At 37.1% G+C, this 13,909-nt stretch overlaps 1 protein-coding gene across 1 annotated transcript in view; it reads left to right on the plus strand.

The window, feature by feature from the left end:
* The window catches only part of LOC107666916 (zinc finger E-box-binding homeobox 1-like), a 66,284-nt gene that overhangs the window by 43,374 nt on the left and 9,001 nt on the right, over window positions 1–13,909 (plus strand). The window contains exons 2-3 of the mRNA XM_016458429.1: window positions 4,640–4,807; window positions 12,480–12,635. Of these exons, the coding sequence (XP_016313915.1) occupies window positions 4,640–4,807; window positions 12,480–12,635 (324 nt within the window). The remainder of the gene's footprint in view (window positions 1–4,639; window positions 4,808–12,479; window positions 12,636–13,909) is intronic.

Below are 13,909 nucleotides of genomic sequence, written 5' to 3' on the forward strand. Positions count from 1 at the left end.
AAAAAAAGACACACAAATGTTTGTCTAGAGTCATTTTTGCTTATTAGTATGGTTGAACTGGATCATCGAAGGTCAGAAGCAAAGACATTGGTTAATAGAATGGGATTAAATACATAAAGGATATTTGTGTTGTTTAACATTTAATTATTGCAGGTTTGCGTCATATTCTGAGTTGCATTATTTGTATTCATTTTGAGGAATACTGAATCTGTGTTTTTTTTTGTGTGAGTGAGATGAATTAATGCATATTCATATTTATTTTGAACTACAGTAACATCTTCTGATTTCTCTCAACATGGGGACAGGAGAGCTGTCAATCAATAAATTGAAAAAAAAAAAAGTAACTTGCGCTACTTATTTGAAAAAGTAACTCAGATATTCTCTTGTAAATTAAAAAGTAATGCGTTACTTTACTAGTTACTTGAAAAAAGTAATCGGATTACGTAACTTGCGTTACTTGTAATATATTACCCCCAACACTGCCCCCATCATTTCCTGTTCTTTCGGTTTAAAAAAGTAGCCACTATTCTAGTCTTCAGTGTCACATGATCCTTCAGAAATCATTCTAATACGCTGATTTTGTGCTCAAGAAACAATTTTTTAATTATTATCAATGTTAAAAATGGTTGTGCTGCTTAATATTTTTTGTAGAAATGGGCATACATTATTTCTCAGGATTCTTTGATAACTCTCAATTTTGATCAGTTTAATGCATCCTTGCTAAATACATTTATTAATATGCATTTCTTTAAAAAAAGTCCTACTGACTGCAAACTTTTGAACTGTAGTATACTGTGTGAGAAAGCAAGTGATATTTTAAAGACAAAAGGTGGTTTCCTATATTAAATGAGCTTTTATATTGTCATTAGGCTAAATAAATCCAAACAAATCATTAAAATATTATCGAGAAAATATATACTTTCTATTTAATTTATTAAATATTTAATTTCTGTTTAAAAGCATATTCATGCAAATTTATTTGTATAGTGCTTTTCACTAGAAATATTGTTCCAAAGTATTGTACAAAGTAAAGCAGAAATTCATATAGGAGAAATGTATTAAATAAGAAATAAGAGAGAAAATAAGAATTTTTCACAAAATGATATACAGATTTTTATTTTTTCCTGGCCAGAAAATACCTAAGAGCCAGAATTTTTTTCTTTAAATATGCGTAGTAATCTTTATTTTTTATTTATTTACTTTTTTTTTCTGAGCTCTGACTTTTCTTTTTTGAGGCACAGATGTTAAATGTTTCATGCTGTCTTGTATGTATTTTTATTTAGTAGAGTTTGTTCTTCCCGTGCCTTTACACAGTTTTATCTTATAGCTCCTGCATAATGTGAGCTATTCCTTTCTTGGTAAAGCGTTTATTTAGTCACCTTTCCTGTGTGTACCTCCTGAAGACTGTAATGAAATCTCTCATGTGGAACGGCGGAACAAGGCTCGTGGCTGTTTGTCATGGATCATTCACAGTGAGCTCACACTCTCCGCTGTACCTTTACTTCTTACTTCTGCTGACTAGCCACACCGTTTGCTTCCCTTGGCTGAACAGCCTGATGGGATTGGTAGCATCTCCTTCACAGTACACCGAATTGACTGTTGTGGTGATCCGTGCATCACTCGGATAGGTTTGATAGAACTTGTGGCTAGTGAGCGATGGGTCTATCTTTATAATTGTGTAACTTTTTTTTTCATTTTGTTAATTGACAGCTTTTTTCAACCACCGCTACATTGAGACTCTACTTTCAGGTACATGTATAGACACCACAGGTCTTTGCTGTGGATCCATGACCTTAAAACCAAAGATGGAGCATGAAAGAAAGAGGTTAAGAGGTTTGTACATGCACAGAACAGGTGGAGAATGAAAGTGCAGGCCAGAGAAATAAACGAAGATTGAGAGTGTGAGAGAGAGAGTTGGTTAAAGTGTGCAACAAAAAGCACAAAATCAGCTGAATGTAAATGTGCCAGATAAGCCCAGCAGAAGAGATATGGTGTGTGTGTGTGTGTGTGTGTGTGCGCGTGTGTGTGTGTGTGTGTGTGTATCTACGGCCAGCCCCTCTGCTGACTTTGCTCCTCTCAAAGGAAAATTGATTTGGCCAGAGAGAGGTACTTAGATGAGTGGAAAAGAAGAATGACGGAGAGTGAGAACAGCAAGAGAAATGGAGAGAGAGGAGGACGAGGAGGAGGAAGGTTTTTCACCACACCTATTCCTTTCCCTGCAACAAAAAATACACACCTGCTGTGTATGGTCAACAAGGATTCACACATATTACGATGATAATCACTACCAGTCTCTTGCGTCATAGTCATTGTGTGATGTGTGCATGTGTGGATACCTGTATTAGGAAAAATTAATACCTATATTGGAATTTTTTTTTTTTTTTACCAATTAAAGGGATAGTTCATGCTCTTGGAACATTTACTCACCTTCACTTTTCTCCAAACTTGCAAAACTTTCTTCTGTGGAATATAAAAAGATATTTAGAAGAATGTTTCAGCTGTTTTTGTCAGTGGGGTCCAAAACAACATTGAACCCCACTGACTTTCATTATATGGATATTTTTGTTCCGCAGAAGTAACAACACAGGGCGAGTAAATGATGAAAGAATTCTCATTTTTGGGTTAACTATTTTAGGGATGGTAGATATTAATATATAAGATAAGATAGATAAGATATTTTCGAATATTCGATTAGTTGATTTAATTATAGAATATCAAATAGGTTGTGCGATTATTGTCTTAAAAAATGTCCCCATGTTTTCCGTGCTGATGCGGTGGTGACGCGTTCATGTTGCGCTGCCAATAACGCACCTAAAAGCTGTCAAAGACTACAGAAGAACACATTGTCTCACGCACACTAGACTTGCGTGGCATATAGCATATAACGGTTACAGTAACTTGGGACGATGTCAAATAAGAGTTTTGTGCGGACCACAAACCCCCCCTAAATCCGAAGTCAGAAAGGCGCAGAAAACAAATAACGCGTTCTACGGAGCCACCAAAGGGACATGATAATAGCCGCTTGCTAGCGGTAGCCTGTTACATTACACTACATAACATTTCACTTACCACATAAACAGACTAAGGAGAGATGACTGATAGGATGATGGCGAATGATTTGCAGATCCTGAGCACCACTGACAAACACCTAATCTTGTAAAATGTGTGGTAAGTACTGCCGAGTGCTGCTCCGTACGCGTGATCGCGAATCTCGAAAGTGAAAGTAAAAAACAAGCGCGTGTTCATATTCATAATGATTTCAGTGCCCCGCATATTAATAACGGCTCCCTGATGCCCACAGTTTATATACAGTATAATTACCCAACGATATAATTGCGACAGAAGATATTGAAGTATATTTTTCCTCCCATCTCGTATCTATTCCCTTTGGGGTTCCATTTTTTATAATGGAAATGTCCTAGCCTTATGAGCAGTTGATTTATGCTAATCGACAGACTGTTATGGTAATAAGTGCCGTCATTCGGTTATGTTTACTATATTAATATATTTCAGCACGTTACAATCATTATATGGCTTGAGTTAAGGTAGCCTATCTTCTGAATTAATCCGTTTATCATACAGATTGAAAGCTTGAATCCCGTCGCTCTGTCTCTATCTCTGTTTATGGGTGTTTGTGCGTGCATGCGGGGGAGGGGTGCGATTTTCGAATAATACCCAGCGATTTTCGAATATTATTTTTGCTTGGAATGCCCATCCCTAAAAATAATACAGATTCCTCAGGTGGCCACAAACTCTTCAATCCGAGACGTATAGAAGTGCTAGATGTTTCCTGTCGCTGGGTTTGAAAAGTCTCCCTTTTAGCTGAATTTATAAATCCGAGCGTTCAACTTCTGCTTGATTTATGCATGCTCCATTAGAGGCCTTGTCCTGCCAGCACTTACCTTTACAGAATGAGAACGTGTTAGGTGAGCTTACCACTCCGTCATCCTCTGTTTTAATAGAATGTCAAATCACACTTAGCCTAGCATGCAAACACACACATTACTAATTAAGGCCGTCTGGCCTGTTACAGAAAATCAATGGTGTTTTAGCTCGATCTCTCTCTCTCTTTCTTGTGCTGCTGAAATGGAGGTCAACCTGTCCCTCCTCTTTGTCAAAAAAGTAAAGAGGCATTTAATCATTACAAAAGGCACACCTATAAGAAGATATGTTTCTAGTATTGTACAGTAATGATCTCACGATTACAGCACATTGATCGTCATTACATGGTAGAGATGATATGATTACACCGTCTGACTGTGTCCACACCGGACCGTGTGGCCACAAATGGTTTTAACATGAGCCATTCTGATTTATTGATTCAATCTCAAGTGATTCTTTGTCTTGTTTCATTGGCTTACTGAAAAACGCAGGAGCTGCTCCACTACTATTCGGCATTTAACTGAATTATTCCCTTAAGTACACTTCATCTCTCTACATCTCTTCAGTCATCTCTCCCGCTTCAACAATTGGTTTCATCTGAGCTGCCGTGTCTCTCTTTAATCTTGTAGTCATTTTCACCAGCAGCGTCTTTCCAGAATTCAAGGGTTTCATCAAGCCTTCTGCGGTTTGCAAGCACTTGCAGGCTCCATATGTTAGCATTCTCTTTAAGTGTTGTGTTTTCTCTGTGTCTTTGCAGTGAGTAACTACAGTCATGTGCTGGAGGGCCAATCAGACTCAGATGATGACGATAAGCTTCACATCGTGGAGGAGGAAGGGAGTCTCCTGGACGGGGCTGACTGTGACAGTGTGGCCCCTGATGATGACCCTAATGGGACCGTCGACCCTGATGGCAGATGGGATGATGGTAAGCCCGCCCCATTGTGATATATAATTGGCAAGAAAGCTCTGTTTATCGAGTCTCATTTCAAGTTCACCTGATCCTGATCAGACTAGTTTCTCAGGGAGTGTTTGCATAAGACACAGCCGTTGTTCACTGACGAGCTGCGCAAAACCACGTTCATATTCGCGCGATTTTTTTGCGCAGCTCGTCAGTGAACAATGGCTCTGTGTAGTTAATGCTGCTCAATGTGAAAGCACGCACGTGATGGAGATTTACCGCTGATTACAGAACCGGCTAATTTCGAAATTATACAATCTAATTTAGATTAAAAACTGCTCATGTAGCATGCATCTTTGTTTGGATCATGATTAAAATGCAGTGGTTGCCTCTAATTTTAAATGGAAAGAGCACAGACAAAGCCTTAATTTGTTTATATGAAGAGATTTATTTTATTTGTATTACTTATTTTATTTGGGGCTTGCTTTTAAATTTCAATGTAGTTTTGTTATTTACATTTACACTAATTTCAATTTTGTCATTTAGCAGACACTTTTATCCAAAGCGACTTACAAATGAGGACAATAGAAACAATTAAAACCAACAAAAGAGCAATAATATGCAAGTGCTATATTAGTATATTATTATAGTGATATATTTCAATTTCACTAAGAAACGTGCAGCATTTTGTCCAAGCAATAATAAAAGGACACATTTCATTTATAATTTGTCTTAAATCTAATTTTGTTAAAAAAATCGTGAATCGAATCGAATCGTGAAATCAAAATCATGAATCGAATCGTGAGTTGAGTGAATCGTTACATCCCTATTTAAAATTCTTACCGACTTCAAACTTTTGAACAGTAGTGCAAAAATAAAATAAATTAAGTAAAAGGAAAAAAAATCTAAATGCAGTGTTCTCAAACTTGTGGAAAACCTGTAAATTAAAAGAAATAAAAAAAAATAACTAACCAAAAAAACAAATAAATAAATCTCCAAAGTTCTGACTAAGTAAAAAGTCAAACATGGGTATTCAGGAAGTGTAGGAATGTCGATAAACTAGTTGACTTTACAAATTGACTAGTCAACCATCATCAACACTATAACTTGGAGGTTTTATGTTATTTTAAGGGAACGTGAAGCGTAATCTCTCTTACAGACACTAATTGAGATGATTCAACATCATTCCTTTGCTGCCTTTCAAGCACAGGTATTTCCTTCAGAAAATGCAGACTTAGTTTTTTATTGTGATGGTAAAATCTTGGCTCCATCTGGATAATAAGCCTTGATAAAGGGTGACTAGGATACAATAGAGCTCTTTTGCTTTCGACGAAAGGCATTTCTCCTGTTCCTGGGCTAATATATATTGCCTGCAGTGTGGGGATTGTTAATGCTGGAAGAGGTGAACACAAAGTCTGTTGTGTGTGAGCTACCAGGGTGTTATTGTGCATTAAGCTTAGTGTTGCGGGACGCAGGCATCGTGGCAGGTAATATACCGCCACTATAACCACGGCAACTGCTTGCACTGCAGCTCCTTGTTCATTTTTTTCATTCGGTATATTTTCTACTCTCTCCACTCTGTATTTCAAGGTTCGCCCCAGAAATTCATAGTCCTCTGTCATTTTAATTTCTGCCAGTATTCATTCATTCATACATTCCTCTCTCTCGGCTTCTCTGTCAGTTCTCTGCAGGATGGAGCTTCAGTGAAGAAGAAAGTCATTGTTTTTGGCAGAGCTCTCCAAACATTAAACACTTCACAGAAACCAGAGTTAAGAGAGAGGGACTACATACACGCTCTCTCTTTCTCTCTCTCGAACATTTCTTTTTTAACTCCATACCACCTTCATCTCTTTGTAGTCTTTCTTTTTCTGCCTGTTGCTTCTTTGTTGTAGCTTTGAATTAATTGTTGTTGTGAGTCTCTAATGTTTTCCCAGAATTCTTCCTTTTAACATGTTACACCACAGGATCCAAGCACCTGTTGCACCTTTTCTTCTTGATTTCATAGCTTTTCCCTCTCCATTGCCAAAGGCTCGGTTGCAGCAAGAGGCCCATATATACGAGCCATTACGAGGTGTGTCACATAGAGAAATTGGTCTGCCGAGATGTAATGTGCATTGTTCTCTGTTCTCAGATGTCGTGTTTGAGTTATATACACTTCTCTGCCTAAGCTTCCCATCATTCATAGAGCTCAGGGCTGTAAAGCAGCCACTAGCCATAATGGTTCAGCGCTATCAGTCCAACTCTCACTCTCCATTTCGGGCTACCCCACACCTTTCATTATTTTCTTTTTATCTTGGCAGCGATCTCTGTTTTAGAGTACCACCTCGCTTAGAGACCGTATGGCTGTCTCTCTGTGGTCTCTCTGTCTGTGTTTGTTTTAAGGCTACAATTCTTGTGCGCCCCTCAACCTCAACCTCTGCTTTTACTTTCCCTCCATCCAAGCTATTTTTCTACGCTTCTTTCTTCACGATCAGATGACTGGCCGCTCGCTCACTGTCAGCTCACATGTTCTCTGAGATGAAAACGCTCCTCTTGCAGTCATTAATGGGGTAAATATTCTATAAACCAATACATGATTACTGTGGTATGGATAGTGATGCTGCATAGCCAATTCAGTATGTCATGCCACTCTATTTCCCTGTAATTTAACCACACGTTTCTTGAACAGGCATTAGGAATAAGCCATTTACGTAATGTGGTGAGCAGAGGCACCTAGCATAATGGAACAAGAAATATGGCGGATGGGCTTACCTCATTTTTTACTTTTAGGGAGATTATATTCTATATTTGACTCTTAGGTTTTGATAAGCAAAACTGTTAGCCAATCATAGCAGTGGGCATTTACTTGCAAGTCTTGAATGCGCCCCGCCTATAAAAACCGACCGTTCTGCAGAGAGGCTCAAAAGCAGGATAGAAAATAGCCTATTACTTCTAAGTTATTATGTTATATGTGAACCTCAGAGAAAATTATAAAATAAAAATTAAAAAAATGCTTCTTTAAAGTGCATGAGCATATGGTGATGGAGTAATTGGTCACTGGGGAAAGTGCTGTAAGTGCCTGACTCCTAATGGAAATCTCACCAGAACTTTAATCAGGAAAAGTGAAGCTGGTGAATTCTGGGAAATGTAGTGCTGGCTGATGGTTTATACCAGGGGTATTCAATTAAAGTTTCAAGAGGTCCAGTCTCTATATTTCCTTCCCAGCGGAGGTCCGGACAATATTATATATATATATATATATATATATATATATATATATTATTATTTTTTTTTTTATTAGGGTTTCAGAGGAATTCAGAGGAACGCTAATCAGCCATTTAAATGTAAAGCAACAAGCTCATTGGCTGCGAATGCAACATGAACCAATCAGCTTGACAAGTCATTTAATGCTAAGAATATCATCAGTTTACACCATCTAGTGTTTCATGACAGAATTTGGTATATATATATATATATATATATATATATATATATATATATATAGAGAGAGAGAGAGAGAGCGAGAGAGAGAGAGAGAGTGTTATACATTTCCATCTGGGCGCCAGTAGTGCTTTGTAAAAGAGAAAGAAAAAACCTAAACAGTCAAGGTAATAATCAAAAATGAAGATATTGGTTCCTCAGAGCCAAAGGGCACGGGCCTCTGAGATTTTTTTTTTTTATGATTTTTTACAAAATTTTTTATTTTTAATCATCAGTTGACCTGACCTCAATAAAATATGAATATTAAAAGATAAGATCAGATGTTTTATCAAGCAATTATTATTTTTACATTTAGATACATGTAAGGCAGAAGGCCATGTGACAGTTTTTCTCTTGAACCATTTTTATATTTTGCTTAAAATAAGTATCTACTAAAATAAACAAACGTGTACATGTACATGATAATCAAAATGCTCTTGTCATAAACAGAAAACAAAGTTAACTAGTCATTTCAAAGTTTGCCGTTTTAAAATAAGTTTGTTTATTTTAAAATGCTCTTAACATGCCGATTAATGCTAAATGTAGATGGAATTGTCTTATCACAAACCTGGTTTGAATGATCAGATATATTTGCAGGGTTTGCAGTTGTTTTCTGCAGTGTTTTAGCAAAAGTATCGATGTATTTTGCCACTCACTGTGTTTCTGCTACTGTTGTTAAAATAACCACGTCATCGGCAGCTCTTAATGGTGCTTTAGCGTCTTTATAGAGAAGCAATGCACACGGGAAGGGCTTGCATGAACCGCATTTGGATCTAGAATCTAGATAAAGATATTAGAGAATATAATGGCGATAGATTGTTACAATAAACGACCCTGAGCACTCGGGGTGTGAACTGCTCCATTGTTTTGACTCGCTGCTCACTTTATCTAGAAAAATGGTGGTAAAATAGTGCCTCCATTGTCTCGCGGTCCGGTTGGATCCAAGCCTGGGTCTGGACCCGGACTGCGGTCTGCCATTTGAATATGCCTGGTCTATGCTGTGAGGCACAGAAGAATCAGAATCATGTGAATCTCATAAAGAGATGTTCAATTAACATTCTACCCCCAGTGTTTGGGGTCAGTAAGATAAATTCTGAAAAAAAAAAAAAAAAAAATAATTTAAATGCAGTAAAAGAAATATTATGAAATATAATATGAATATAAAAACTTTTCAGCCATTACTCCAGTCTTCAGTGTCACATGATACTTCAGAAATCATTCTAATATGCTGATTTGGTGCTCAAGAAACATTTCTTATTAAAATCAATGTTGAAAACAGTTGTGCTGATTGAGATTTTTGTGGAAACCATTTCTTTCAGGATTCTTTGGTGAATAGAAAATTTAAAAGAACAGAGTTTATTTTAAATGGAACTATTTGTGACATTATAAATGAATTTACTTTTGATCATTTTAATGCATCATTGCTGAATAAAATTAACTTACTGACACCAAACTTATGAATAAATCTCTATGCATATATAACCTTAATGATAATTAAACTTTTAATTCTCATTACTGTAATATTATAAATAGTCTCACACTCATTATTGTGCACATTGATTAATTATAAGGGCAAAGAGATAAAAATGTAAGAATTACAATTCTTGAATCACTTTGATCTCTTTTCCTTTATAATTATTCAGTGTAGAATTGCCTCCACCTATTTACTTCTGTTGGACATGCCAGGGTGTTTTACGGTATAAGCAAAAATCAGTTTAAGAGTGTTGTCTGTTCAAACCAGTATCTGATACAGGCTAGATTTAAAGGGTCATGTGAGCAACCTCACAGAAAAATCAGATTTGAGCAGAAAATCAGATTTGGGCCACATTCAGCCTCAGTGAGAATGCCATAGTCAACCGTAACTGTTTTGTTAGTGGGTTTAATGGATAGTGGAACTATGCTTACAGTACCTCACGAGATTTTATGTACATATGTCTTCATTTTCTCTACTTAATCATCCGAGTTAAAGTAAATCTGTGAACTGACTGAGCTTTACACTCATGTGACCCAGCTCTAACATGCTAACTAGTATGTCATTCTCAAATCAAACCAAGCCCGTCACAGAACACTCTTGCACTTTATCTGACCTTCACCCTTAATGTGTTTAACAAGGTCAGGATGTCATATATGATCATATACATTTATGTACACGTGTTAGCTACTTAACTGAGCTTAGACTACAACAAGTAGGCTATCTTAATTCTCTTCAAAGAAAGTTTTAGTTTGTTGTACAATCACAAGACAATCTGTCTGCCTCTGTCAACAGTTTTTATTGTAAGGCCTGAGTGGATATTGTTCCTCACAAGATGTCACGGGACTTTAATAATGAGGCGTAATAAAGTGTTGAGCCTAGTTTGTGAACGTTTCTTGGAAACGCTGTAGTGTAGATCTGAGTGTAGAATGAGGAAGGAGACACTCTCGTCCAGCCCCACTAACATTCATGTCTCTATCTCTGGCCCACTTATAATGTGAGATTGTCACGGCTACAGTTGTGCTATGAAGTCATGACAACAGCATGTTTGGTACAGCTGTAATGGCTGTATAGTGCAGCGCAAGAGCTCTGGTAATCATCTGTTTCTTCACTAGCGGAACATCTCACACCCAGATTTCAACAATTTAAACCTCTCAGGAACGTTTGGGAGGGACCTACTGAAACATTTGCCATTTAAATCACTGGAGATCATGATATCCGGTCATTTTAGTGAAGTTGAGGTCATATTTTTTTCTGTCTGTAAATGGCAAGAGCGTAGTTTAAATGAATATGTAAATGAGTCTGTAAAATTAGTCTTCTGTTACTCTTATTCTTGTACCTGCTTGCATGATAGGCAGTGTTACTCTGGTCAGCAAAATTACTGACAAAAATGTTTGTTGACCAGATTTAATCAACATATAATAATTTTATCATAATGAAAAAAATAACTAAAATACGACAAGATAACTATAACACTGCAAGATATTAAAAATACATTAAAATGTTGTATTTTGTTAATCTTGATTAATGTTAAATGTTGGATGCATGTAATGAATTAATAAATGTTTCTATTTATGGACATCATCATAAACTAAAGTCATGCCATTTCAATCAAAGTAGAAATGGACTAAAATAAAATATTAAATACATTTATAATTAATTAATATATGTTTATGAATAAATTTAAAATAACGCAAATGATAAAAAATAAAATGTTCATTAATAATAAATAATGAATTCGTATTAAATAATAGCTAATAATTATAACTATTGACAATTAAATATAAATTTTAAAGACAAAAGTGACAAAAAAAAAAGGTAAAACAAAAAAAAGAATAAATAATGATAAGAAAAATAAATAAATAAAATAACACTGATGACAGGATGTGTGTCATCTTTGTATTGAACCAAGGACATCTGTCTATACTGTGGTGAGAAAAACCTACATGTCAGACAAATAAACAGTGTCGGTGTGAATCAGTGTCCCTTATGGAGACATCACTGCTGACAAGGGTTGAGTGCACTACAAAAAGAGCTGCTGAGAAAGAGCGAGAACGAGCAAAAGAACACTGACATAAACAAAAACAAACAAACCAAAAACACCTCTTCATTTTGTTTTTGTCCTCACATATTGCAGGATCTCTTAAATCGTTCCGACACACAAATGCACAAATGTCCTCAGGTGTTTCCGATTGTTGTTTTGACTCGCTAGCAAATGCCATTAGTTGTAATTGCTGACATTGCGGACTCATTTTCAGCATACGCATGAGAGAGCGCATTGCTAAGGCACAGTCTGCCGCCCGAGGGCTCCGTTTCTCCCGAAGCCTTTGCTTGTTCATTTGCAATCGTTGGTTCAGCCAATCTTTAATTTGTGAGCAAAAGAGAATGAGAGTACATTTCTCAAATGAAAGAAGCTCGTTTAATGGGGACGTTGAGCTCAGATTGTGCATTAAGCCCAAAATTGAATTAGCTGCACCAGAGTCATTTCTTTTTCATTTGCTTTTAATAGGTAAATGTGCAATCCAGGACTAATATGTGTTTTTGTGGGTGTACATACCCACGTACGTGAAGCTATGTATCTAAAGCTTATACCCACTCAAAATCCACTGAGTATTTAGCTAATGTACTGTTTAATAGTGAGTCACAACTCATTCAAATTACTCATCCTTCATATTTTTATCGTGCATTGGGCCGTATCATATGACTGATATTCTGTCCACAGACACAGCAGTGCGCATCAGTGTAAGTGTGTATTTGTGTGTGTTGCAGTGAAAGAGGAGTGTGTGTCAGATGAGGATGAGAGGAGCAGAGATGCTTTGGTTGAGGAGATGCTCCAGCAAGGAGACACGGCCGTCATCTTCCCGGAGGCTCCAGAAGACGAACCACGACAGGGCACGCCAGAAACCAGCGGACATGATGAAAATGGTACACGCACGCATCACACACATCGTAAACACTTCACCGGATAACATCACACAAGATGAATATAAATACAGTTGCAAGAGTGAGTATGTGAACCCTTGGGATTGCTATGGATTTCTGTGTCAACAAATCTTAAGCGTTGAAAGTTTTTTTAAAAAGCATAGTTACATTTACATTTAGCAGACGCTTTTATCCAAAGCGACTTACAAATGAGGACAATGGAAGCAATCAAAATCAACAAAAGAGCAATGATATACAAGTGCTATAACAAGTTTCAGTTAACATCAGACAATGCTTCTTCTGAATAGCAAATTCAACATTTCATCTTGCTCATTGGGAATCAGCGTATTTTTGTTTTGTGGAGAAATGTATGCAGAAGACACGAGGGTTCACATTTTTTCCTGCAACTGTATGCACATGCCATTCGAATCTCGCATATGGAGACAGACACAACAGCCACACTTCTCCTTGACCACTAATGGCTCTGAAACGATTTCTGTTACACCTGCAACACCTGTGCAAATCTCCCATACCTGAGCTACTTTCTCACGTCCCTGTTGCTGTGCTAGAGAGAGAACATTTCACCTGACCAGAGAGAGAAGGTTAATATGTTACCTGTTAACAGGTAATATGTTACCTGTGTGAGAGCTGGTCAGAAACCTGTCCAGGTATTTCCTGCTCATTTTCCACTTGACATTTGAAAATTTTGACCAAGATATATTTGTGTTATATAAGATAGATAAATGTTTCCTTAAATTTAGACATTTGGTTTGAGAAATATGACAATAGTGTATCTTAATTTGTATGCACTATAATGGCATTTAAATTAAATTTATTAAATTATGACAGTGTATGATGTGTTTGATGTGTCAACCGTGGCTTTATTATTTTGTTAATATGCACTGTCAAAACTTCTCTGGCCTGTTATTCACATTGCTTTTGTAACGGGCTTCACCGGCATGTTGTTTCTTTTATTTATGAAATCCATTGTTCAGCCATGTAATTATTTGTCTTGTTGCCGTGGTTTTCTTTGATTACCCAGCTGCCAATCCTTGTTCTTTTTATGTTGGCTGCAGTTCTTCAGCTCTTCATACTGGAGATATTTCAGGATGGGAAGTGTCACACATTAAAGATCTTCCCTAACTCTCATATTCTCATTTGCCAGTGCATTGATCCATGTCTGCATGCGCACACGCGCACACGCGCACACGCACACGCGCACACGCGCGCACGCGCGCGCGCACGCACGCACGCACGCACGCACGCACGCACGCACG

This window comes from Sinocyclocheilus anshuiensis, unplaced genomic scaffold, assembly GCF_001515605.1.
Source record: "Sinocyclocheilus anshuiensis isolate Anshui unplaced genomic scaffold, SAMN03320099.WGS_v1.1 scaffold1160, whole genome shotgun sequence".
In the NCBI taxonomy this organism is placed as follows: domain Eukaryota; kingdom Metazoa; phylum Chordata; class Actinopteri; order Cypriniformes; family Cyprinidae; genus Sinocyclocheilus; species Sinocyclocheilus anshuiensis.